Source organism: Petromyzon marinus, chromosome 69 (genome assembly GCF_048934315.1).
Source record: "Petromyzon marinus isolate PM22_M1 ecotype Great Lakes invasive population chromosome 69, UKy_Petmar_22M1.pri1.0, whole genome shotgun sequence".
In the NCBI taxonomy this organism is placed as follows: Eukaryota; Metazoa; Chordata; class Hyperoartia; order Petromyzontiformes; family Petromyzontidae; genus Petromyzon; species Petromyzon marinus.
In genome coordinates, this window is record NC_133735.1 from 8,228,499 (window position 1) to 8,254,816 (window position 26,318).

The 26,318-nt window shown below is 59.1% G+C and overlaps 1 protein-coding gene and 1 long non-coding RNA gene across 7 annotated transcripts in view; one reads left to right on the plus strand and one right to left on the minus strand.

Annotated features, from left to right (window-relative positions):
- Positions 1–1,729: 1,729 nt before the first annotated feature.
- LOC142906712 (uncharacterized) lies at positions 1,730–2,128 on the plus strand. Its single transcript, XR_012930467.1, has 3 exons — positions 1,730–1,794; positions 1,830–1,841; positions 2,045–2,128. It is a non-coding gene; the product is annotated as an uncharacterized LOC142906712 (long non-coding RNA).
- Positions 2,129–2,182: 54 nt separating this feature from the next.
- LOC116957078 (protein NDRG3) overlaps positions 2,183–26,318 on the minus strand; it is a 97,330-nt gene continuing 73,194 nt past the window's right edge. For 3 of the 6 annotated variants that reach the window (XM_076055070.1, XM_076055071.1, XM_076055072.1), the window contains 9 exons: positions 24,729–24,785; positions 22,942–23,045; positions 19,835–19,900; positions 18,125–18,176; positions 17,398–17,445; positions 16,540–16,575; positions 15,004–15,055; positions 10,244–10,282; positions 2,186–2,624 (listed from right to left, as the gene is read on the minus strand). In XM_076055070.1, the coding sequence (XP_075911185.1) occupies positions 2,320–2,624; positions 10,244–10,282; positions 15,004–15,055; positions 16,540–16,575; positions 17,398–17,445; positions 18,125–18,176; positions 19,835–19,900; positions 22,942–23,045; positions 24,729–24,785 (759 nt within the window). In that variant the 3' untranslated portion in view covers positions 2,186–2,319. Of the gene's footprint in view, positions 2,625–10,243; positions 10,283–15,003; positions 15,056–16,539; positions 16,576–17,397; positions 17,446–18,124; positions 18,177–19,834; positions 19,901–22,941; positions 23,046–24,728; positions 24,786–26,318 lie in introns of all 6 variants that reach the window. The other 3 variants (XM_076055073.1, XM_076055068.1, XM_076055069.1) reach the window with 3 other exon arrangements.

A 26,318-nucleotide genomic window follows, 5' to 3' on the forward strand; every position in this document is an offset into this window, starting at 1 on the left:
GCGGTGATTGTGGCTAAGGAGGTGGTGATGGTGAAGTAGGTGGTGGTGATGATGATGGTGGTGGAGGTTGTGGTGATTGTGGCTCAGGAGGTGGTGATGGTGAAGTAGGTGGTGGTGATGATGGTGGTGGAGGTTGTGGTGATTGTGGCTAAGGAGGTGGTGATGGTGAAGTAGGTGGTGGTGATGATGGTGGTGGAGGTTGTGGTGATTGTGGCTAAGGAGGTGGTGATGGTGAAGTAGGTGGTGATGATGGTGGTGGAGGTTGTGGTGATTGTGGCTAAGGAGGTGGTGATGGTGAAGTAGGTGGTGGTGGTGATGATGGCGGTGGAGGTTGTGGTGATTGTGGCTAAGGAGGTGGTGATGGTGAAGTAGGTGGTGGTGATGATGGCGGTGGAGGAGGAAGTGGTGGTGATGATGAAGCAGGTGATGGTGGTGAAGCAGGTGATGGTGAAGGTGACAGTGATGGTGAAGTAGGTGGTGGTGGTGATGATGATGGTGGTGGAGGTTGTGGTGATTGTGGCTAAGGAGGTGGTGATGGTGAAGTAGGTGGTGGTGATGATGGCGGTGGAGGAGGAAGTGGTGGTGATGATGAAGCAGGTGATGGTGGTGAAGCAGGTGATGGTGAAGGTGACAGTGATGGTGAAGTAGGTGGTGGTGGTGATGATGGTGGTGGTGGAGGTTGTGGTGATTGTGGCTAAGGAGGTGGTGATGGTGAAGTAGGTGGTGGTGGTGATGATGGCGGTGGAGGTTGTGGTGATTGTGGCTAAGGAGGTGGTGATGGTGAAGTAGGTGGTGATGGCGGTGAAGCAGGTGATGGTGGTGAAGCAGGTGATGGTGAAGGTGACAGTGATGGTGAAGTAGGTGGTGGTGGTGATGATGATGGTGGTGGAGGTTGTGGTGATTGTGGCTAAGGAGGTGGTGATGGTGAAGTAGGTGGTGGTGATGATGGCGGTGGAGGAGGAAGTGGTGGTGATGATGAAGCAGGTGATGGCGGTGAAGCAGGTGATGGTGAAGGTGACAGTGATGGTGAAGTAGGTGGTGGTGGTGATGATGGTGGTGGTGGAGGTTGTGGTGATTGTGGCTAAGGAGGTGGTGATGGTGAAGCAGGTGGTGGTGGTGGTGATGATGGCGGTGGAGGTTGTGGTGATTGTGGCTAAGGAGGTGGTGATGGTGAAGTAGGTGGTGATGGCGGTGAAGCAGGTGATGGCGGTGAAGCAGGTGATGGTGAAGGTGACAGTGAAGGAGGAGGTGATGCAGGGGAACGAGCAGGCCAGACGAGGGTTCGGGGTGCAGCCAAGATGACGGTGGTGGTGGTGGTGGTGGTGGCGGCATCATCATCAACAACAACAACAACAACGGTGGTGGTGGTGGTGGTAATGATGTCAGTGACAACAACGGCGGTTGCCAGGACGACCAGTTGCCAGGACGACCAATATAACGACGGCGGTCACGATGACGACGGGAATCTTGTTAACGACGGTGACGGCGAATCCCCGTGGCGACGACGGTCATCCCCGTGACGACGGTGATCCCGGTGACGAAGACGACGATGACGACGATGACGATGATGATGATGATTATTTCGGTAACGACGACGGCGAGCCCGGTGATGGCGATTATTTATTCTCACGACTACAACAATGATGACGACGCCCCCCAGTGGTGACGACACCCCCAGGTGATGACGCCGGTGACGACGCCCCCCAGTGACGACGCCCCCCGGTGACGACGCCCCCTAGTGATGACGCCGGTGACGACGCCCCCAGGTGACGACGCCGGTGACGACGCCCCCAGGTGACGACGCCCCCCAGTGGTGACGACACCCCCAGGTGATGACGCCGGTGACGACGCCCCCCAGTGACGACGCCCCCCAGTGATGACGCCGGTGACGACGCCCCCCGGTGACGACACCCCCAGTGATGACGCCGGTGACGACGCCCCCCAGTGACGACGCCGGTGACGACGCCCCCCCGGTGATGACGCCCCCAGGTGACGACGCCCCCCCGGTGACGACGCCCCCCCCAGGTGACGACGCCCCCCCCAGGTGACGACGCCCCCCCCGGTGACGACGCCCCCAGGTGACGACACCCCCAGTGATGACGCCGGTGACGACGCCCCCCCCCGGTGACGACGCCCCCAGGTGACGACGCCCCCCCGGTGACGACGCCCCCCCCAGGTGACGACGCCCCCCCCGGTGACGACCGCAGTGACGCCGACGACGCCGGTGACGACGCCGGTGACGGCGCCCCTCACAACATCGCCACGACGGCCACCACCGTCACCCTCGGCGCCGCCGCGGCCGCCGCCGCCTCCTCCTCCTTAGCAGGACACCTCCATTGTGTGGCCGGCGCCGGACGGCGGAGATCCGGCGGCGGCGGCGGCGGCGGCGCCTCCCGCCGCCCTCTCGTGCTGGTGGTTGTGGCTGTCGTGGTTATCGGCGGCGCCGGAGCTCGGCTGCTGTGCCGGTGAGCTGGAGTCGCTGCCCTCCGACTGGGAGCGAGCGTGGCCGCGCTGACGCCCGGTCGAAGCGCCGCCGCCGCCGCCGCCGCCGCCGTCGGCGGAGCTCACGCTGGAGTTGGACGCGGTGCGGGAGCGGGCGAGCCGAGTCATGCTCAGAGATGGCACTGTGAGGGGGAGAGGAGGGGGGGTGGTGGTGGTGGTGGTGGTGGTGGGGACGAGGAGGGGGGGGGGGGGGGTGTGGAGCGGGGAGAGGGAATGGAGCGGGGGAGAGAGACGGAGGGTGGGAGTGGAGAGAGAGCGGGGAGAGAGTGGAGAGAGAGTGTGTAGAGAGAGAGCGGGGAGAGAGGGTGGGGAGAGAGTGGGGAGAGAGTGGAGAGAGAGTGTGTAGAGAGAGAGCGGGGAGAGAGGGTGGGGAGAAAGTGGGGAGAGAGTGGAGAGAGAGTGTGTAGAGAGAGAGCGGGGAGAGAGGGTGGGGAGAGAGTGGGGAGAGAGCGGGGAGAGAGAGTGTGTAGAGAGTGTGTAGAGGGAGCGGGGAGAGAGAGTGGGGAGAGAGAGTGGGGAGAGAGTGGGGAGAGAGTGGGGAGAGAGTGGGGAGAGAGTGGGGAGAGAGAGTGGAGAGAGAGTGTGTAGAGGGAGCGGGGAGAGAGAGTGGGGAGAAAGTGGGGAGAGAGTGGAGAGAGAGTGTGTAGAGAGAGAGCGGGGAGAGAGGGTGGGGAGAAAGTGGGGAGAGAGTGGAGAGAGAGTGTGTAGAGAGAGAGCGGGGAGAGAGAGTGGGGAGAAAGTGGGGAGAGAGTGGAGAGAGAGTGTGTAGAGAGAGAGCGGGGAGAGAGGGTGGGGAGAGAGTGGGGAGAGAGCGGGGAGAGAGAGTGTGTAGAGAGTGTGTAGAGGGAGCGGGGAGAGAGAGTGGGGAGAGAGAGTGGGGAGAGAGTGGGGAGAGAGTGGGGAGAGAGTGGGGAGAGAGTGGGGAGAGAGTGGGGAGAGAGAGTGGAGAGAGAGTGGAGAGAGAGTGTGTAGAGGGAGCGGGGAGAGAGAGTGGGGAGAGAGTGGGGAGAGAGCGGGGAGAGAGAGTGTGTAGAGAGTGTGTAGAGGGAGCGGGGAGAGAGAGTGGGGAGAGAGTGGGGAGAGAGTGGGGAGAGAGAGTGGAGAGAGAGTGTGTAGAGGGAGCGGGGAGAGAGAGTGGGGAGAGAGTGGGGAGAGAGCGGGGAGAGAGAGTGTGTAGAGAGTGTGTAGAGGGGAGAGAGAGTGGGGAGAGAGTGGGGAGAGAGTGGGGAGAGAGAGTGGAGAGAGAGTGGGGAGAGAGAGTGTGTAGAGGGAGCGGGGAGAGAGAGTGGGGAGAGAGTGGGGAGAGAGCGGGGAGAGAGAGTGTGTAGAGAGTGTGTAGAGGGGAGAGAGAGTGGGGAGAGAGTGGGGAGAGAGTGGGGAGAGAGAGTGGAGAGAGAGAGTGGAGAGAGAGTGTGTAGAGGGAGCGGGGAGAGAGAGTGGGGAGAGAGTGGGGAGAGAGCGGGGAGAGAGAGTGTGTAGAGAGTGTGTAGAGGGAGCGGGGAGAGAGAGTGGGGAGAGAGTGGGGAGAGAGTGGGGAGAGAGTGGGGAGAGAGTGGGGAGAGAGAGTGGAGAGAGAGTGTGTAGAGGGAGCGGGGAGAGAGAGTGGGGAGAGAGTGGGGAGAGAGCGGGGAGAGAGAGTGTGTAGAGAGTGTGTAGAGGGGAGAGAGAGTGGGGAGAGAGTGGGGAGAGAGTGGGGAGAGAGAGTGGGAGAGAGAGTGGGGAGAGAGAGTGTGTAGAGGGAGCGGGGAGAGAGAGTGGGGAGAGAGAGTGGGGAGAGAGTGGGGAGAGAGTGGGGAGAGAGTGGGGAGAGAGTGGGGAGAGAGTGGGGAGAGAGAGTGGAGAGAGAGTGGAGAGAGAGTGTGTAGAGGGAGCGGGGAGAGAGAGTGGGGAGAGAGTGGGGAGAGAGCGGGGAGAGAGAGTGTGTAGAGAGTGTGTAGAGGGAGCGGGGAGAGAGAGTGGGGAGAGAGTGGGGAGAGAGTGGGGAGAGAGTGGGGAGAGAGTGGGGAGAGAGAGTGGAGAGAGAGTGTGTAGAGGGAGCGGGGAGAGAGAGTGGGGAGAGAGTGGGGAGAGAGCGGGGAGAGAGAGTGTGTAGAGAGTGTGTAGAGGGGAGAGAGAGTGGGGAGAGAGTGGGGAGAGAGTGGGGAGAGAGAGTGGAGAGAGAGTGTGTAGAGGGAGCGGGGAGAGAGAGTGGGGGGAGAGAACGGGGGGGAGAGAGTGTGTAGAGAGTGTGTAGAGGGAGCGGGGAGAGAGAGTGGGGAGAGTGGGGAGAAAGTGGGGAGAGAGTGGGGAGAGAGTGGGAGAGAGAGAGTGGAGAGGGAGCGGGGAGAGAGTGGGGGGAGAAATGGATGGAGAGAGTAGGGAGAGAGTGGGGGGAGAGATGGATGGAGAGAGTGGGGAGAGAGTGGGGGGGGAGAGAGAGTGCGGGGAGAGAGTAGGGAGAGAGTGAGGGGAGAGAGAGATGGATGGAGAGAGTAGGGAGAGAGAGAGTAGGGAGAGTGGGGAGAGAGAGAGATGGATGGAGACAGAGAGAGATGGATGGAGAGAGAGAGATGGATGGAGACAGAGAGAGATGGATGGAGAGAGAGATGGATGGAGAGAGTAGAGAGAGAGATGGATGGAGAGAGTGTAATGGGGAGTGGGGATAGAATTAAGAGAGAGAATGGATGGAGGAGGAAGAAACGAGGTGGGGGGGGGGCAGCGGGAGGGGCGGAGGGGGGTGGGTGGGTGGGTGGGTGGGGGGCACATTCAATGAGTGGCCGAGTTCCACAGTGACCACAGCCCCAACCCAGACCGGGGTGGGGGGCCAGGGCTCTGACAAAGTCCCGTCGCGCCGCCCTCCACCCTCTCGCTGCAAACAAAACAACAAAAACAACAAAACAACAACAAAACAACAACAAAACAACAACAACAGGAAACAAAGAGGACTGCAAACAAAACGTATTTCTGTTTTTCGGAAAATAGAGGAAGGTAAAAAAAGAAAATCCAGAGTCGGTTGCGGCGGCGGCGGCACGGCGACGAGCGAGACCGCGCGGCGGCTTTGCCGAACGAACCCAACGGCAACATATAAGCCCCCCCAAAAAAAAAACAAATTGAAAAAAAATACTCCCCCGGTTGAAGCGGAAAGGAAAACTCCTGCCGGTCTTTCCCTCCCTCCCTCCCCCACCCCGCCCCGCCCCGCCCCGCCCTCCCTCCCTCTCCCGTCCGTCCATTGCCGCCGCAAAAACCGCCGAGGTGATGGATGGAGAAGCCGGGCAAAGCGGCGAGGGCGGGGAGAGACCAGGCACAGCGGGGCAGGCGGGGGGGGTAGGGTGGGTTGTACAGGTGGGTGGACCGGTGGGTGGGCGTGAGTGTGTGGGTGAGCGAGTGGACGGGTGGGTGGGTGGGTGTACGAGTGGGTGGGTGTACAGGTGGGTGGGTGGGTGTGTGAGCGGTTGGGTGAGCGGGTGAGCAAGTGGACGACTGGGTGGTTGTACGGGTGTGTGAGTGGGTGGGCGAGCGGGTGGGTGAGCGGGTGAGCAAGCGGACGACTGGGTGGGTGTACGGGTGTGTGAGTGGGTGGGCGAGCGGGTGGGTGAGCGGGTGAGCGAGCGGACGACTGGGTGGTTGTATGGGTGTGTGAGTGGGTGGGCGAGCGGGTGGGTGAGCGGGTGAGCGAGCGGACGACTGGGTGGTTGTACGGGTGGGCGAGTGGGTGGGCGAGTGGGTGTGCGAGTGGGTGGGCGAGCGGGTGGATGAGCGGGTGGGTGTACGGGTGGGTGAGTGGGTAGGTGGGTGAGTGGGTGGGTGAATGGATGGGTGAGTGAGCGAGTGAGTGGGCGGGTGAGTGGCTGTGCGAGCGAGTGGGCGGGTGGGTGAGTGAGCTGGTGAGTGGCTGAGCGAGCGAGCGAGCGGGCGGGCGGGCGCACGCTCTGCAAGCACGGCCCTCTCCCTCTGTGCCGACGGTGCCAGCGGGTAGAAGCCCGCCACCCAACTGCCCAACTGCGGTGCGGCAGCGGCCGGGCAAAGGGGGGGACCACGCAGGCAGACGGCGGAGACGCCATGAGGAGGAGGAGGAGCAGGAGGAGGAGGAAGGGCAGAAGACGCCGTAGGACAACCGAGAAGCACGCGCGTGAGACGAGGACGACACCGCTTTCAAACGGCTCGGGAGACATCCATGCCAGGCTGCGGGCGCGGAGGGACAGAGTGGTCAACTCTCGGTTACCCACGGCGACCGCGGCGGATTCGCCCGCAGGCCCCTCGCGTGCCGAACTTTCTGACCGGCGCCTCTTAGGGCCAGCACAATCACCACCACCACCACCACCACCGCCACCGCCTCCGCCGATTCGCGTGGCCCGCTCACGTCGCCGCTAGACTACGCGCAAAAAAAACGCGTCGCTCACTTGCGCCCGTGCCCGACTTTCTAACCGGCGTCCACCACCACCACCGCCGCCGCCGCCGCCGCCATCATCATCATCCAGTCAACGACTCGACCCCAATTTCAGGCTCGCCCACGCGGCAGGTGGAGGCGGCGCGGGGAGGAAGCTTCCGGCTATCGACGGGGCGAGCGGGGTTTGGCACGTCCCGGGTGGTTGTTTTGGCCCGAGGTTGATTCCTCAGTGATAATTTTAAGGCGCAAAGCCCGGCTAACCAAGAGTTGACCGCAGTAGGGCATGGGTTTTTGGGGGGTGCTGACGAGCGGGGTAACAGTGGTGGCGATGGTGGCGGTGATGATGGTGACGGTGGCGGTAGTGGTGTTGATGGTGGCTGGTAATTGCGGTGGCGGTGGTGGCGACGATGGTGGTGGCGATGGCAATGACAACGTTGACGGTGATAGTGGTGGTAGTGGTGGTAGTGGTGTTGATGGTAGTGGTGTTGATGGTGGTGGTAACGGTGGTAGTGGTGGTGGCGACGATGGTGGTGGCGATGGCAAATGACAACGTTGACGGTGATGATGGTGACGGTGGTGGTGGTGGAAGTGGTGGTGATGGTAGTCGTGTTGATGGTAGTGGTAATGGTAGTGGTGCTGGAAGTGGTGGTGATGGCAATGGTGGCCAGAGTGGTGGTCACGGGGAGTTTAGGGTCAGGAAAGGTCAATAAAAAGATCGTCAAAAGGGATCCCGGAATGTCCCTGGAAGGTGTTAACTACCTCGCCCGGTATACAGGAGGTCATGGGTTCGAACCCGACCCCCCCCCCCCTTACACCTGCTGTACATTTCGAGTCTGCGTGTGTCTCTCCCCGTGGTCACGTGGATTTTTCTCCCGGGTCCTCCGGTTTTTTCCCACGACGTTTAGAATCGCAACGTCACGCCGTCTCGAATGCTTAGCTGCTTGCTACTGCTGCTGCTACAATTGTCCACACGGCGATGACGAAAAGCCACTCCGTTGAGCCGCGATTACTTGCGACGGCCCAGGTCGCTTCGGATGAAAAGAGCTAAATCGATCGGTGGGGCCTTACCTGGTAAAAAAACAAAAAATAGTTTCATCTTGATTTGAAGCTTTCGTGACTGCAGCAAAATTATATTTATAACTACGTGACTTTACCGAAAGAAACAATGAGTAAAAACAGTTTAGTTTGGTCCATGGGTCTCTACGTATCTCCATGGTTCTCTGGGTCTCTACGTATCTCTATGGATCTCTATGGATCTCTACGGATCTCTGGGTCTCTACGTATCTCTATGGATCTCTGGGTCTCTACGTATCTCTATGGATCTCTGGGTCTCTACGTATCTCTACGTATCTCTATGGATCTCTGGGTCTCTACGTATCTCTACGGATCTCTATGGATCTCTGGGTCTCTACGTATCTCTATGGATCTCTGGGTCTCTACGTATCTCTATGGATCTCTGGGTCTCTACGTATCTCTATGGATCTCTATGGATCTCTGGGTCTCTACGTATCTCTACGTATCTCTATGGATCTCTGGGTCTCTACGTATCTCTATGGATCTCTGGGTCTCTACGGATCTCTATGGATCTCTGGGTCTCTACGGATCTCTATGGATCTCTGGGTCTCTACGTATCTCTATGGATCTCTATGGATCTCTGGGTCTCTACGTATCTCTACGGATCTCTATGGATCTCTGGGTCTCTACGTATCTCTATGGATCTCTATGTATCTCTGGGTCTCTACGTATCTCTATGGATCTCTATGTATCTCTGGGTCTCTACGTATCTCTATGGATCTCTATGGATCTCTGGGTCTCTACGTATCTCTATGGATCTCTATGGATCTCTACGTATCTCTATAGATCTCTGGGTCTCTACGTATCTCTACGTATCTCTATGGATCTCTGGGTCTCTACGTATCTCTACGTATCTCTATGGATCTCTGGGTCTCTACGTATCTCTATGTATCTCTGGATCTCTGGGTCTCTATGTATCTCTATGTATTTCTGGGTCTCTACGTATCTCTATGGATCTCTATGGATCTCTGGGTCTCTACGTATCTCTATGGATCTCTGGGTCTCTACGTATCTCTACGTATCTCTGGATCTCTACATATCTCTATGTATCTCTACGAGGGATCTTTGTCTTTGTAGGTGCTGCTCGCTAACAGCACTTGCCCCTACAGTCTGTTCAGGCTACACGGGGGATCTTTGTCTTTGTAGGTGCTGCTCGCTAACAGCACCTGCCCCTACAGTCTGTTGCAGGCTACACGGGGGATCTTTGTCTTCATAGGTGCTGCTCGCTAACAGCACTTGCCCCTGCAGTCTGTTGCAGGCTACACGGGGGATCTTTGTCTTTGTAGGTGCTGCTCGCTAACAGCACTTGCCCCTACAGTCTGTTGCAGGCTACACGGGGGATCTTTGTCTTTGTAGGTGCTGCTCGCTAACAGCACTTGCCCCTACAGTCTGTTCAGGCTACACGGGGGATCTTTGTCTTTGTAGGTGCTGCTCGCTAACAGCACCTGCCCCTACAGTCTGTTGCAGGCTACACGGGGGATCTTTGTCTTCATAGGTGCTGCTCGCTAACAGCACTTGCCCCTGCAGTCTGTTGCAGGCTACACGGGGGATCTTTGTCTTTGTAGGTGCTGCTCGCTAACAGCACTTGCCCCTACAGTCTGTTGCAGGCTACACGGGGGATCTTTGTCTTTGTAGGTGCTGCTCGCTAACAGCACTTGCCCCTACAGTCTGTTCAGGCTACACGGGGGATCTTTGTCTTTGTAGCTCGCTAACAGCACTTGCCCCTACAGTCTGTTGCAGGCTACACGGGGGATCTTTGCCTTTAAGCATGGGTCTCTGCAGATCGATGGGTCGTCCCCCTCTAGGAGTCTGTATAAACACACGCTCAGCAGATTTGGCTGCTACCATAAATTTCCGCGCGATGACGACATCAGCCACTTTGTCGAGCGGCTATCGTTTGCGATGACTCAGCGGGGGGGGCGGGGGGGCGGGGGGGGGGCCTTACACCCGGGCAGGAAGGAATAGTTGCGCGCAGAGCGAAAGCATGGTCAGAAAATAAAATCGAGAGAGATTTATCGGGGAAAAGGTCGAGTCATGATCGGGGATTATGATTGGTCAGGGAACCTGGTGGAGGTGGATTAACAAGTGCATGACGAGGCTGAGACGAGGAGGAGAGGCGGACGATGGTGGGGGGTGGGGGGTGTGGACGAAGGTGGATGAGGAGGTGGAGAGGAGCAGGCAGATGATGAGGATGTGGAGGAAGCGGGCGGACGAGGTGGATGACATCGAGGAGGTGGATGCGAGAGGTGAGGAGGAGGAGGAGGAGGAGAGAGACAAGAAACCAGGGGGTCAAACATGTACCTGCACCGGCACTCATCCGTCTGTCCACCACATAGGGAACTTAGAGGGGGGGCGGGAGGGGGGGCAAAGGGGGGAGGAGGAGGAGGAGGGGACACGTATCGTCAAGACAATGGAAGGAGCAAGGGTGTCCACCAACACAGAAACAAAGCAACAGTGACTGGCACACACAGTGGGTGGGTGGGCGGGCGGGCGAGGGGGGGCGCCAGGGCTGTTATCCAGAGTGTGCAGGCGGTGCAACTGCACCAGGTGAGGTAGGTGGTGGTGGGGGTGGAGGGGGTGCGGGTACGGATATGACCCCCCACAAACACACACACACACCTGGCGGGCGATCCGTCACGGGCGCTCGCCCGCCCGCTCGCTCACCCGCTCGTTCATCCACCCACCCGCTCATCCACCCACAAGCTCGCTCGCTCGCTCACCCGCTCGTTCATCCACCCACCCGCTCATCCACCCACAAGCTCGCTCGTTCACTCAATCACCTGCTCATTCATCCACCCACAATCTCGCTCGCTCACTCACCCGCTCGTTCATTCATTCACCCACCCGCTCATCCACCCACAAACTCGTTCACTCAATCACCTGCTCATTCATCCACCCACAATCTCGCTCGCTCACTCACCTGCTCGTTCATTCACCCACCCGCTCATCCACCCACAAGCTCGCTCGCTCACCTGCTCGTTCATCCACCCACCCGCTCATCCACCCACAAGCTCGCTCGCTCACCCGCTCGTTCATCCACCCACCCGCTCATCCACCCACAAGCTCGCTCGTTCACTCAATCACCTGCTCATTCATCCACCCACAATCTCGCTCGCTCACTCACCCGCTCGTTCATTCATTCACCCACCCGCTCATCCACCCACAAACTCGTTCACTCAATCACCTGCTCATTCATCCACCCACAATCTCGCTCGCTCACTCACCTGCTCGTTCATTCACCCACCCGCTCATCCACCCACAAGCTCGCTCGCTCACCTGCTCGTTCATCCACCCACCCGCTCATCCACCCACAAGCTCGCTCGCTCACCCGCTCGTTCATCCACCCACCCGCTCATCCACCCACAAGCTCGCTCGTTCACTCAATCAACTGCTCATTCATCCACCCACAATCTCGCTCGCTCACTCACCCGCTCGTTCATTCATCCACCCACCGGCTCATCCACCCACAAACTCGTTCACTCAATCACCTGCTCATTCATCTACCCACAAGCTCGCTCGCTCACTCACCCGCTCGTTCATTAATCCACCCACCCGCTCATCCACCCACAAACTCGCTCGTTCACTCAATCAACTGCTCGTTCATCCACCCACAATCTCGCTCGCTCACTCACCCGCTCGTGCATTCATCCACCCACCCGCTCATCCACCCACAAGCTCGCTCGTTCACTCAATCACCTGCTCATTCATCCACCCACAATCTCGCTCGCTCACTCACCCGCTCGTTCATTCATCCACCCACCGGCTCATCCACCCACAAGCTCGTTCACTCATCCGCTCGTTTATCCACCCACGCGCTCACCCACCTGCTCGTTCGCTTGCTCACTCACTCCTCACCCGGTCGGTCATCCGCCCGCCCGCTCATCCAACCGCTCGCTCGATCACCCACGCGCTCGCTCACACACCCACCCGCTCGCTCATCAACTTGCTCACTCACTCACTCACCCACCCGCTCAACCACCCACGCACTTATCCAATAACTCACCGACTCGTTCACTCGCCCATTCGCTCACCCGCACACTTCATCATATCGCTTGCTTGCTCAAACACTCACTCAGTTACCACTTGTTCACCCACTCTCTCGCTTACCAGCTCATTCATTCACCCTCTGTACGAGTCTGAGTCTCTGTGCGGGTCTGTGGGTCTGTGGGTCTCTGTGCGGGTCTGTGGGTCTCTGTGCAGGTCTGTGGGTCTCTGTGCGAGTCTGTGGGTCTCTGTGCGAGTCTGTGGGTCTCTGTGCGAGTCTGTGGGTCTCTGTGCGAGTCTGTGGGTCTCTGTGCGGGTCTGTGGGTCTCTGTGCGGGTCTGTGGGTCTCTCTGCGGGTCTGTGGGTCTCTGTGCGGGTCTGTGGGTCTCTGTGCGGGTCTGTGGGTCTCTGAGCGAGTCTGTGGGTCTCTGTGCGAGTCTGTGGGTCTCTGTGCGAGTCTGTGGGTCTCTGTGCGAGTCTGTGGGTCTCTGTGCGAGTCTGTGGGTCTCTGTGCGAGTCTGTGGGTCTCTGTGCGAGTCTGTGGGTCTCTGTGCGAGTCTGTGGGTCTCTGTGCGAGTCTGTGGATCTCTGTGTGAGTCTATGGGTCTCAGCTGTGTGAGTCTATGGGTCTCTGCTGTGTGAGTCTGTGGGTCTCTGTGAGAATCTGTGGGTCTCTGAGTGTCTGTGGGTCTCTGTGAGAGTCTGTGGGTCTCTGTGCGAGTCTGTGGGTCTCTGTGCGAGTCTGTGGGTCTCTGTGCGAGTCTGTGGGTCTCTGTGCGAGTCTGTGGGTCTCTGTGCGAGTCTGTGGGTCTCTGTGCGAGTCTGTGGGTCTCTGTGCGAGTCTGTGGGTCTCTGTGCGAGTCTGTGGGTCTCTGTGCGAGTCTGTGGGTCTCTGTGCGAGTCTGTGGGTCTCTGTGAGAGTCTGTGGGTCTCTGTGAGAGTCTGTGGGTCTCTGTGAGAGTCTGTGGGTCTCTGTGGGAGTCTGTGGGTCTCTGTGAGAGTCTGTGGGTGTCTGTGAGAGTCTGTGGGTCTCTGTGAGAGTCTGTGGGTCTCTGTGAGAGTCTGTGGGTCTCTGTGAGAGTCTGTGGTTCTCTGTGAGAGTCTGTGGATTCTCTGTGGGTCTCTGTGAGTGTCTGTGGGTCTCTGTGAGAGTCTGTGGGTCTCTGTGAGCGTCTGTGGGTATCTGTGAGAGTCTGTGGGTCTCTGTGAGAGCCTGTGGGTCTCTGTGAGAGTCTGTGGGTCTCTGTGAGAGTCGGTGGGTCTCTGTGAGTCTGTGGGTCTCTGTGCGAGTCTGTGGGTCTCTGTGAGAGTCTGTGGGTCTCTGTGAGAGTCTGTGGGTCTCTGTGAGGGTCTGTGGGTCTCTGTGAGAGTCTGTGGGTCTCTGTGAGAGTCTGTGGGTCTCTGTGGGAGTCTGTGGGTCTCTGTGAGAGTCTGTGGGTGTCTGTGAGAGTCTGTGGGTCTCTGTGAGAGTCTGTGGGTCTCTGTGAGAGTCTGTGGGTCTCTGTGAGGGTCTGTGGGTCTCTGTGAAGGTCTGTGGGTCTCTGCGAGAACCTGTGGGTCTCTGTGCGAGTCTGTGGGTCTGTGTGAGAGTCTGTGGGTCTCTGTGAGAGTCTGTGGGTCTCTGTGAGAGTCTGTGGTTCTCTGTGAGGGTCTGTGGTTCTCTGTGAGAGTCTGTGGGTCTCTGTGAGAGTCTGTGGGTCTCTGTGAGAGTCTGTGGGTCTCTGTGAGAGTCTGTGGGTCTCTGTGAGAGTCTGTGGTTCTCTGTGAGGGTCTGTGGTTCTCTGTGGGTCTCTGTGAGAGTCTGTGGGTCACTGTGGGTCTCTGTGAGAGTCTGTGGGACTCTGTGAGAGTCTGTGGGTCTCTGAGAGCCTGTGGGACTCTGTGAGAGTCTGTGGGTCTCTGTGAGAGTCTGTTGCCAGTGCTGCTGGATTGGTGCACAAAGACAGACAATAACAATCACAACAACCGAAGAGCCTCCCTGTCAAGAACATCACCGAGTGTGGAGGCTTAAAGAAAAGGTCCCCCGTGTAGCCTTCACCAGGCTGTTGGGACAAGTGTTGTTGATGAGCATCACCGATGAAGGCTGGCAAGGCACACGAGGGGGTGGGTGGCCAGCACCACGCCCGGCCACTTTTGTCTCCCCAGAGGCGATGTTTACTCACGCAACAATTCATACACATGCACAGACAGACACACACAGACAGACACACACAGACAGACACACAAAGCCAAACATCCCCCGTATAGCCTTAACAGACATGGGGCAAGTGCTGTTAGCCAGCACCTATCAAGGCCGGCATGGCACAGGAGGGGGTGGGTTGCCAACACCAAGCCCGACCACCATTTGTCTCCACAGTGGCGATGTTTACACACCAGACAAACACACACACACCCGCACAGACACACACGCACAAAGACACACACACAAAGACACACAGACATCCACATGCACGAAGAAAGACACAAACGCACAAAGACAACCACACACATGCACAGACACAAACACACACAAAGACATCCACACACACACAGACACACGCACAAAGACACGACCACATGCACAGACACAAACACACACAAAGACACAGCCACACACACATACAAAGACACATTCACACACATACGGCACACACGCACAAAGACACATCCACACACACACATACACAGACACCCACACAGACACATCCACACACACACAGACACACACGCACAAAGACAACCACACACACATGCACAGACACACACACACACACAGAAAGATACCCACACACAAAGACACGCATGCACGAAGACATGCACATCCACACACACACAACACATCCACACACGCACAACACATCCACACACACAGACACACACACACAAAGACACATCCACACACACACACAGACACACACGCACACACAGAAAGATACCCACACACAAAGACACGCATGCACGAAGACACGCACATCCACACACACACACATACACACACACACAACACATCCACACACACAGACACACACACACAAAGACACATCCACACACACACACAGACACAGACGCGCGTGCGACAGGGATCCGACGATACTCACTGTATCCCATGCCCTGCAGGAAATACTTGAACGCTTCCGTGAGTTTGCCGGGCTGCGGAGAGACGACACCGCCAATGCCCAGCGTGAGCCTAGCACGAGCCTCAACGCCACGGACGCACGCACGTACGCGTGTGTGTGTGTATGTGCGTACGCACCGTACGCAGCCAACCACGCTAATGTCTGTGTGGTGAGTCTGTGGGTCTCTGTGTGATAAGTCTATGGGTCTCTGTGTGGTGAGTCTATGGGTCTCTGTGTGGTGAGTCTATGGGTCTCTGTGTGGTGAGTCTATGGGTCTCTGTGTGGTGAGTCTGTGGGTCTCTGTGTGGCGAGTCTATGGGTCTTTGTGTGTGAATCTATGGGTCTCTGTGTGGTGAGTCTATGGGTCTCTGTGTGGTAAGTCTATGGGTCTCTGTGTGGTGAGTCAATGGGTCTCTGTGTGGTGAGTCTATGGGTCTCTGTGTGGAGAGTCTATGGGTCTCTGTGTGGAGAGTCTGTGGGTCTCTGTGTGGTGAGTCTGTGGGTCTCTGTGTGGTGAGTCTGTGGGTCTCTGTGTGGTGAGTCTCTGGGTCTCTGTGTGGGTGAGTCTATGGGTCTCTGTGTGATGAGTCTATGGGTCTCTGTTGTGTGGTGAGTCTATGGGTCTCTGTTGTGTGGCGAGTCTATGGGTCTCTGTGAGTCTATGGGTCTCTTTGAGTCTATGGGTCTCTGTGTGAGTCCATGGGTCTCTGTGTGAGTCCATGGGTCTCTGTGTGAGTCCATGGGTCTCTGCGTGAGTCCATGAGTCTCTCTGTGAGTCTATGGGTCTCTGTGTGAGTCTATGGGTCTCTGTGTGAATCTATGGGTCTCTGTGCGAGTCCATGGGGCTCTGCGCGAGTCCATGGGTCTCTGTGCGAGTCCATGGGTCTCTGTGCGAGTCCATGGGTCTCTGTGTGAGTCTATTGTTGGTGGGTGGATGGCAGGTTGAGCGAGTGGGTGGGTGGGTGAGTGGGCGAGTGGATAAGTGCCTGGGCGGGTGGGCGAGCGGGCGGGCGAGTGGGTGGGCGGGCAGGCGGGTGAGTGGGTGAGCGGGCGAGTGGGCTGTCAAGTGGCTGGCTGGGTGAGTGAGTGGGTGGGTGAGCGCGTGGGCGAGCGGATGAGTGGCTGGGTGAGCGAGCGGGTTGGCAAGTGGACGAACGAGTGGGTGAGAGAGTGGGTGGCTGGCCGGGTGCGTGGGCGAGCGGATGAGTGGCTGGGCGAGCGAGCGGGTTGGCAAGTGGACGAGCGAGTGGGTGAGAGAGTGGGTGGCTGGCTGGGTGCGTGGGCGAGCGGATGAGTGGCTGGGCGAGCGAGCGGGTTGGCAAGTGGACGAGCGAGTGGGTTGAGGGAGTGGGCGAGTGGGCGGCTGGGTGATTGGGCCAGTGGATGAGTGGATGGGTGGCTGAGTGGGTGGGTGGGTGGCTGGGCGGACGGGGCGAGTGGGTGACTGGTTGGCTGGCTGGGAGTGCGAGCGAGGGAACCTCTACGTGACTTAAATATCCGATTCGCGCTAGAGTTTACCTGCACCACCTGGGGAAGGCCCCCACAGTCGGCCATCTGTGAACACACACACAGACGAAGGGTAACCATACCCCCCCATGTGAGCCTTCAACAGACTGTTGGGGCAAGTGCTGTAGGCGAATAGCAGCGCCTATGAAGGGTGGCACAGTGGCGCATGAGGGGTGTGGGGTGGCCAGCACCACGCCCGGCCGCCTTTGTCTTCCCAGTGCTACCACACACACACAGAGACAAAGGTCCCCCACAGTTATCCCTTAACAGACTGCCGGGGGAAAGTGCTTTATAGCAGCAGCATCGGCAGCTATGAAGGCCGGCACAGTTGCACACAAGGTGGTGGCCGGCACCACGCACGCCCGGCCGCCGTTGTCTTCCCAGTGCTGATGTTCACTACGCACCGCACCAGGTACCCAATTAAGGCCGAGTCGACCTTGGGTTTCGTCAATCGGTGTCTCATCAGCAGCAGTCACAGGCTCTGCTTGAATCAACGCTGGTGAACTGTCCCAGATGTTTATGGGCAAGGACCGGTTTCCACAATTCAGTGTCTCATCAGCAGCAGTCAGGCTCTGCTTGAATCAACGCTGGTGAACTGCCCCAGATGTTTATGGGCAAGGACCGGTTTCCACAATTCAGTGTCTCATCAGCAGCAGTCACAGGCTCTGCTTGAATCAACGCTGGTGAACTGCCGCAGATGTTTATAGGCAAGGACCGGTTTCAACATTTAGTGTCTCATCAGCAGCAGCAGCAGCAGTCAAGCTTTGCTCGAACTGCCCAGATGTTTACAGGCTTTGAATGGTCCCCATAATCGGTGTCTCATCAGCAGCGTGACGGTGCGGAAGGCGGTAGACCGTCCGGGACGGTTACCTTCAGCAGCGAGGTGTTGGTTGGGTCTAACCGGGAGTTGCACTCCACCTGTAAAGCACACGCAGGGTTGAGACATCAACATCATCATCATCCAGCAGTGGACAGACCAAGGTGGTGATGATTATACTGAGAAGCACATGGATTAGAGGGCACATGCCGGATAGAGACACCATCACCATCACACTGATCTTCATCCAGCAGTGGACAGACCAAGGTGATGGTGATTATACTGAGAGGCAGAGAGAGGAGCACGTGGATTAGAGGGCACATGCCGGCTAGAGACACCATCACCATCACACTGATCTTCATCCAACAGTGGAGAGACCGCGGTGATGGTGATTATGCTGAGAGGCAGAGAGAGGAGCACGTGTATTAGAGGGCACATGCCGGCTAGAGACACCATCACCATCACACTGATCTTCATCCAGCAGTGGACAGACCGCGGTGATGGTGATTATGCTGAGAGGCAGAGAGAGGAGCACGTGGATTAGAGGGCACATGCCGGCTAGAGACACCATCACCATCACACTGATCTTCATCCAAAAGTGGACAGACCAAGGTGATGGTGATTATGCTGAGAGGCAGAGAGAGGAGCACGTGGATTAGAGGGCACATGCCGGCTAGAGACACCATCACCATCACACTGATCTTCATCCGGCAGTGGACAGACCGCGGTGATGGTGGTGCCGGCACACAGAGAAGGGCCGGGGGCTCACGGTGAACTCACCACGGCGTCCACAGCAGGGGAGGTGTCACCCACCACCAGCATCACCGGGCAGCTGCGGCACACACAGCCACACACAGCCACACACAGCCACACACAGCCACACACAGCCACACACAGAGACAGAGAGAGACAGGGAAAGACAGAGCGATCCATCATCACGCAATCATCCATCAACCCCTACCTCTCCGCAGGGTGAGTGAGCGGGGTGAGCGAGCGGGGTGAGCGAGTGTGGTGAGTGAGCGTGGCAAGTGAGCGGGGCGAGTGAGGGTGGTGAGTGAGCGTGGCGAGCGAGCGGGGTGAGCGAGCGGGGTGGAGCGAGCGGGGTGAGTGAGCGGGGTGAGTGAGCGTGGTGAGTGAGGGTGGCGAGTGAGCGGGGTGAGTGAGGGTGGCGAGTGAGCATGGCGAGCGAGCGGGGTGGAGCGAGCGGGGTGAGTGAGCGTGGCGAGCGAGCGGGGTGGAGCGAGCGGGGTGAGTGAGTGAGCGGGGCGAGTGAGCGTGGTGAGCGAGCGGGTTGAGTGAGCGTGGTGAGCGAGCGGGGCGTGATGAGCGAGCGGGGCGAGTGAGCGTGGTGAGCGAGCGGGGCGTGATGAGCGAGCGGGGCGAGTGAGCGGGGTGAATGAGCGTGCTGAGTGAGCGGGGTGAGTTAGCGGGGTGAGTGAGGGAGTGGCGAGCGTGGTGAGTAAGTGTGGTGAGTGAGTGAGTGAGCGAGCGTGGTGAGTGAACGTGATGAGCCAGAGTGGTGATCGAGGTAAGTGAGCGTGGTGAGTGAGGGTGGTGAGTGAGCGTGGTGAGTGAGTGGGGTGAGTGAGCGTGGTGACTGAGCGGGGTGAGTGAGCGTGGTGAGTGAGCGGGTGAGTGAGCGGGGTGAGTGAGCGTGGTGACTGAGCGGGGTGAGTGAGCGGGGTGAGTGAGCGGGGTGAGTGAGCGGGGTGAGTGAGCGGGGTGAGTGAGCGTGGTGAGTGAGCGGGGTGAGTGAGCGTGGTGAGTGAGCGGGGTGAGTGAGCGTGGTGAGTGAGCGTGGTGAGTGAGCGTGGTGAGTGAGCGGGGTGAGTGAGCGTGGCGAGTGAGCGTGGCGAGCGAGCGGGGTGGAGCGAGCGGGGTGAGTGAGCGTGGTGAGCGAGCGTGTTGAGTGAGCGTGGTGACTGAGCGGGGTGAGTGAGCGGGGTGAGTGAGCGAGAGGGCGTGGCGTGGTGAAAGAGCGAGCGTGGTGAGGAAGTGGCGAGCGTGGTGAGTAAGTGTGGTGAGTGAGTGAGTGAGCGGGGTGAGTGAGCGAGAGGGCGTGGCGTGGTGAATGAGCGAGCGTGGTGAGGGAGTGGCGAGCGTGGTGAGTAAGTGTGGTGAGTGAGTGAGTGAGCGAGCGGGGTGAGTGAGCGGGGTGAGTGAGCGAGAGGGCGTGGCGTGGTGAAAGAGCGAGCGTGGTGAGGGAGTGGCGAGCGTGGTGAGTAAGTGTGGTGAGTGAGTGAGTGAGCGAGCGGGGTGAGTGAGCGGGGTGAGTGAGCGAGAGGGCGTGGCGTGGTGAAAGAGCGAGCGTGGTGAGGGAGTGGCGAGCGTGGTGAGTAAGTGTGGTGAGTGAGTGAGCGAGCGAGCGTGGTGAGTGAGCGTGCAAGCTGAGTGAACGTGATGAGCGAGCTGAGTGAACGAGCGAGAGTGGTGAGTGAGCGTGGTGAGCGTGGTGAGTGAGCGTGGTGAGCGAGCGTGGCGAGTGATTACGTGATGGTCTTGACGGAAGTGCCCACTGCTCCCTGGACAGGCCGGTACACCTCCAGGTCCCTGCGACTGAGACACCAAAGACACACACACGCTCAATCACTCGCTCACCCACACACACACTCAATCACCCGCTCACCCACACACACACATGCTCACTCACCCGCACACCCACACGCTCACTCACCCGCTCACCCACACACACGCTCACTCACCCGCTCACCCACACACACACACGCTCACTCACCCGCTCACCCACACACACACACGCTCACTCACCCGCTCCCCCACACGCTCACTCACCCGCTCACCCACACACTCACCCGCTCACCCACACACACGCTCACTCACCCGCTCACCCACACACACGCTCACTCACCCACACACACACTCAATCACCCGCTCACCCACACACACACATGCTCACTCACCCGCACACCCACACGCTCACTCACCCGCTCACCCACACACACGCTCACTCACCCGCTCACCCACACACACACACGCTCACTCACCCGCTCACCCACACACACACACGCTCACTCACCCGCTCCCCCACACGCTCACTCACCCGCTCACCCACACACTCACCCGCTCACCCACACACACGCTCACTCACCCGCTCACCCACACACACGCTCACTCACCCGCTCACCCACACACACACACGCTCACTCACCCGCTCACCCACACACACACACACGCTCACTCACCCGCTCCCCCACACGCTCACTCACCCGCTCACCCACACGCTCACTCACCCGCTCACCCACACACACGCTCACTCACCCGCTCACCCACACACACGCTCACTCACCCGCTCACCCACACACACACACGCTCACTCACCCGCTCCCCCACACGCTCACTCACCCGCTCACCCACACACTCACCCGCTCACCCACACACACGCTCACTCACCCGCTCACCCACACACACGCTCACTCACCCGCTCACCCACACACACACACGCTCACTCACCCGCTCCCCCACACACACACACGCTCACTCACCCGCTCCCCCACACGCTCACTCACCCGCTCACCCACACGCTCACTCACCCGCTCACCCACACACACGCTCACTCACCCGCTCACCCACACACACGCTCACTCACCCGCTCACCCACACACACGCTCAATCACCCGCTCACCCACACACACACACACACATGCTCACTCACCCGCACACCCACACGCTCACTCACCCGCTCACCCACACACACGCTCACTCACCCGCTCACCCACACACACACACGCTCACTCACCCGCTCACCCACACACACACACGCTCACTCACCCGCTCCCCCACACGCTCACTCACCCGCTCACCCACACACTCACCCGCTCACCCACACACACGCTCACTCACCCGCTCACCCACACACACACACGCTCACTCACCCGCTCCCCCACACGCTCACTCACCCGCTCACCCACACACTCACTCACCCGCTCACCCACACACACGCTCACTCACCCGCTCACCCACACACACGCTCACTCACCCGCTCACCCACACACACGCTCACTCACCCGCTCACCCACACACACACACGCTCACTCACCCGCTCACCCACACACACACGCGCTCACTCACCCGCTCACCCACACACACACATGCTTACTCACCCGCACACACGCTCACTCACCCGCACACACGCTCACTCACACGCACACACGCTCAATCACCCGCTCACCCACACACTCACTCACCCGCTCACCCACACACACACACACGATCACTCACCCGCTCACCCACACACTCACTCACCCGCTCACCCACACACACACATGCTCACTCACCCGCTCACCCACACAAGCTCACTCACCCGCACACCCGCACACCCGCTCACCCACACACACACACAAGCTCACTCACCCGCACACACGCTCACTCACCCGCACACACACATGCTCACTCACCCGCACACCCGCACACACGCTCACTCACCCGCTCACCCGCACACACGCTCACTCACCCGTTCACCCACACCCGCACACACGCTCACTCACCCGTTCACCCACACCCGCACACACGCTCACTCACCCGCTCACCCACACACACACGCGCTCACTCACCCGCTCACCCACACACACACATGCTTACTCACCCGCACACACGCTCACTCACCCGCACACACGCTCACTCACAGGCACACACGCTCAATCACCCGCTCACCCACACACTCACTCACCCGCTCACCCACACACACACACACGATCACTCACCCGCTCACCCACACACTCACTCACCCGCTCACCCACACACACACATGCTCACTCACCCGCTCACCCACACACTCACTCACCCGCTCACCCACACACACACACACACATGCTCACTCACCCGCTCACCCACACACACACACAAGCTCACTCACCCGCACACCCGCACACCCGCACACCCGCTCACCCACACACACACACAAGCTCACTCACCCGCACACACGCTCACTCACCCGCACACACGCTCACTCACCCGCACACACACATGCTCACTCACCCGCACACCCGCACACACGCTCACTCACCCGCTCACCCGCACACACGCTCACTCACCCGTTCACCCACACCCGCACACACGCTCACTCACCCGCTCACCCACACACGCTCACTCACCCACACACACACATGCTCACTCACCCACACACACACGCTCACTCACCCGCACACACGCTCACTCACCCGCACACACGCTCACTCACCCGCACACACACATGCTCACTCACCCGCACACCCGCACACACGCTCACTCACCCGCTCACCCGCACACACGCTCACTCACCCGTTCACCCACACCCGCACACACGCTCACTCACCCGCTCACCCACACACGCTCACTCACCCACACACACACATGCTCACTCACCCACACACACACGCTCACTCACCCGCTCACCCACACACACACACACATGCTCACTCACCCGCACACACGCTCACTCACCCGGGAATAATGCTATGGACTTGGGGGTGGTGCTATTCATCCGGTGGCATGGTTATTGATCCGGGGGCCAGTGCTATTGATCCGGTGGCATGGTTATTGATCCGGGGGCCAGTGCTATTGATCCGGTGGCGGAGAGGGCGGGGGGGATGCTGTGTCCGTACCTGTCATAGGCGTGCAGGAACAGCGACAGGTTGTACTGATTGATGTCCTGGGCCATGTGCTGGCGGTAGGTCTCAATCAGGTCATGATTGTTCAGGAGCTCCTCCTGCAAGGCAAAGTTCCCCCGTGTAGTCCACACAGGCTGGTGGGGCAAGTGCTTCGTCAGCGAAGACCCATTAAGGCCGTGCGTGCGGACGCCTGTAACTCAGGCGCTCTCTCAGTGTTACCCGGACACGGCCATTATGAACCCCGAGACACCCAGACCCAGGGCTCGAACCCAGGACACCCAGTGTCTCCGACACGGCCATCGTGAACCCCCTGAGACACCCAGACCCAGGGCTCGAACCCAGACTCTCAGTGTCTCCGACACGGCCATCGTGAACCCCCAGAGAGAGAGACACCCAGACCCAGGGCTTGAACCCAGACTCTCAGTGTCTCCGACACGGCCATTATAAACTCCCCGAGAGAGAGAGACACCCAGACCCAGGGCTCGAACCCAGGACTCTCAGTGTCTCCGACACGGCCACTATGAACCCCCTGAGAGAGAGAGACACCCAGACACAGGGCTCGAACCCAGACTCTCAATGTCTCCGACACGGCCATTATAAACTCCCCGAGAGAGAGAGACACCCAGACCCAGGGCTCGAACCCAGGAACCCAGTGTCTCCGTCACGGCCATTATGAACCCCCTGAGAGACACCCAGACCCAGGGCTCGAACCCAGACTCTCAGTGTCTCCGACACGGCCATTATAAACTCCCCGAGAGAGAGAGACACCCAGACCCAGGGCTCGAACCCAGACTCTCAGTGTCTCCGACACGGCCATCATGAACCCCGTGAGAGAGAGAGAGACACCCAGACCCAGGGCTCGAACCCAGACTCTCAGTGTCTCCGACACGGCCATTATGAACCCCCTGATAGAGAGAGACACCCAGACCCAGGGCTCGAACCCAGGACACCCAGTGTCTCCGACACGGGCATCGTGACCCCCCTGAGAGAGAGACACTCAGACCCAGGGCTTGAACCCAGGACACCCAGTGTCTCCGACACGGCCATTATAAACTCCCCTGAGAGAGAGACACCCAGACCCAGGGCTCGAACCCAGGCTCTCAGTGTCTCTGACACGGCCACTATGAACCCCCTGATAGAGAGAGAGAGAGACACCCAGACCCAGGGCTCGAACCCAGACTCTCAGTGTCTCCGACACGGCCACTATGAACCCCCTGATAGAGAGAGACACCCAGACCCAGGGCTCGAACCCAGACTCTCAGTGTCTCCAACACGGCCACTATGAACCCCCTGAGAGAGAGAGACACCCAGACCCAGGGCTCGAACCCAGGCTCTCAGTGTCTCCGACACGGCCACTATGAACCCCCTGATAGAGAGAGACACCCAGACCCAGGGCTCGAACCCAGGCTCTCAGTGTCTCCGACACGGCCACTATGAACCCCCTGAGAGAGAGACATCCAGACCCATGGCTCGAACCCAGACTCTTAGTGTCTCCGACACGGCCATTATGAACCCCGAGAGATACCCAGACACAGGGCTCGAACCCAGACTCTCAGTGTCTCCGACACGGCCATCGTGAACCCCCTGAGAGAGAGACACCCAGACCCAGGGCTCGAACCCAGAACTCCCAGTGTCTCCGACACGGCCATGATAAATTCCCCGAGAGAGAGAGGCACCCGGACCTCGAACCCCACGATCTCCGCGTCTCCCGACACGGCCATTACGAACCCCGCCGCGCTCGACACAGACACGTGAGGCCCCCAGGCCTCGACCGCACTTGCCTGGCTGAAGTGGTGAGACATGAGGATGTCGGACAGCGTGCTGGTGAACTCGGACAGCTGCAGAGACAACAACACGAAGGCAAAGGTCACCCGCGTGGCCCTAGCAGACTGTTGGGGAGAGGGGGGCGGGCAAAGTGCTGCTCGTAGCATGGAGCAGCGACGACGCTAACAAGGGACGTCACTGTAGGGGGGGGGGGGGGGGCACACGAAGGGAAGGGTGGGTAGCGTCACGCACGCCCGCCCGGCCGCCTTTGTCTCCCTCGGGGGGCGATGTTTGCACACGGCACCGGGTGCTCGTTTGACGCCGAGTCGACCCAGGGTGTGGGAAGCCTAGGACCGGTTGTTCAAATAATTATCGGTGGTGGTGGTGGTGATGCGGGCAATCGGATTCGGGTCGTCACCGGGTTCGTAGCGCGGTGCGGCGCTAACCGCTGTGCCGCCGCTTCCCCGGGAAACAAGACAAAGATCTAAATTTTTATTTAAAGCTTTCGTGACTGCAGTAATTCATATTCTTAGCTCTTTCGGTAAAGTCACCACGTTGAAGGGAAACAATACAATAATAAAATATATAACAATAAAAAAAATTGTTATATATTTTAGTATTTTATTGCTTCCCTTCAACGTGACTTTACCGAAAGAGCTAAGAGACAAGACAAAGATCCCCCCTGTAAAGCCTTTCGACAGACTGCAGGGGGGCAAGCGCTGTTCACGAAAACCCGTGAAGGCCCGGAACGAAACAGGCATATCCAATCGCGCGTGCGACCGTCCACCAGTCATGCTGATAAGAGACATCGTGGCGTTCGTGGTAAGGCTGGAGATTGGTGGTCGTGGCAGTGGTGCTAGTAATCGTTGGTGGTGGTGGTGGTGGTGATGACGGCGGTGATGACGGTATTGATGGTGATGGTGCCGGTGATGAGGATTACAAAAGCCATTAAGGGAATGACCAATCTAAATTGGCCCTCCCCCCCCCACAGCACTGCCAACCACAGCGTTGCCGCCCGGCACCACGAGGAGGCAGGGGGTTGTTTTTGCCGGACGTGGCCTTTGTAACCACCACAGCGGCCAAATGGAGCCTCTGGACGGGTGCGAGGGACTGGTAACCCCTCCACCTTCAACTAACTACCACCAAACTACGATTTTAAAAATGTAATAAAAGCTTGTGCCGGAGGCACCGGTGGGGGACAGGCGTCTATGACGTCTCCTGGCCAAACCCCAATTTGGCGGAGGCAGGAGACTGAATCCTTATCCTCGGGGCTCCTCCAGAAGTAACAAAAAGCCACTGCGTGTGGCCACGTGGAATGTTCGAACGCTCACTGCGGAGGAGAGGCTGCCACGCCTCTGTCGGGAGCTGGACCGGTACCGCCTGGATCTCTGTGGTATTCAGGAGGTCCAGTGGACCGGCTCTGGCTCCTGCCACCATGAGGGGTGGACAGTCCTCTACTCGGGGCCAGAGACTGCCAAACAACAGGGAATGCCTCTTCTTCTGAACAAAAGAATGAAGGGGGCGTGGGAGCGTAGCGGTGAGGTGTGGGAAGCTGTAAGCCCCAGACTACTTTGGGCTCGCCTTCCCATCAACCAGAGGCGAGGAAG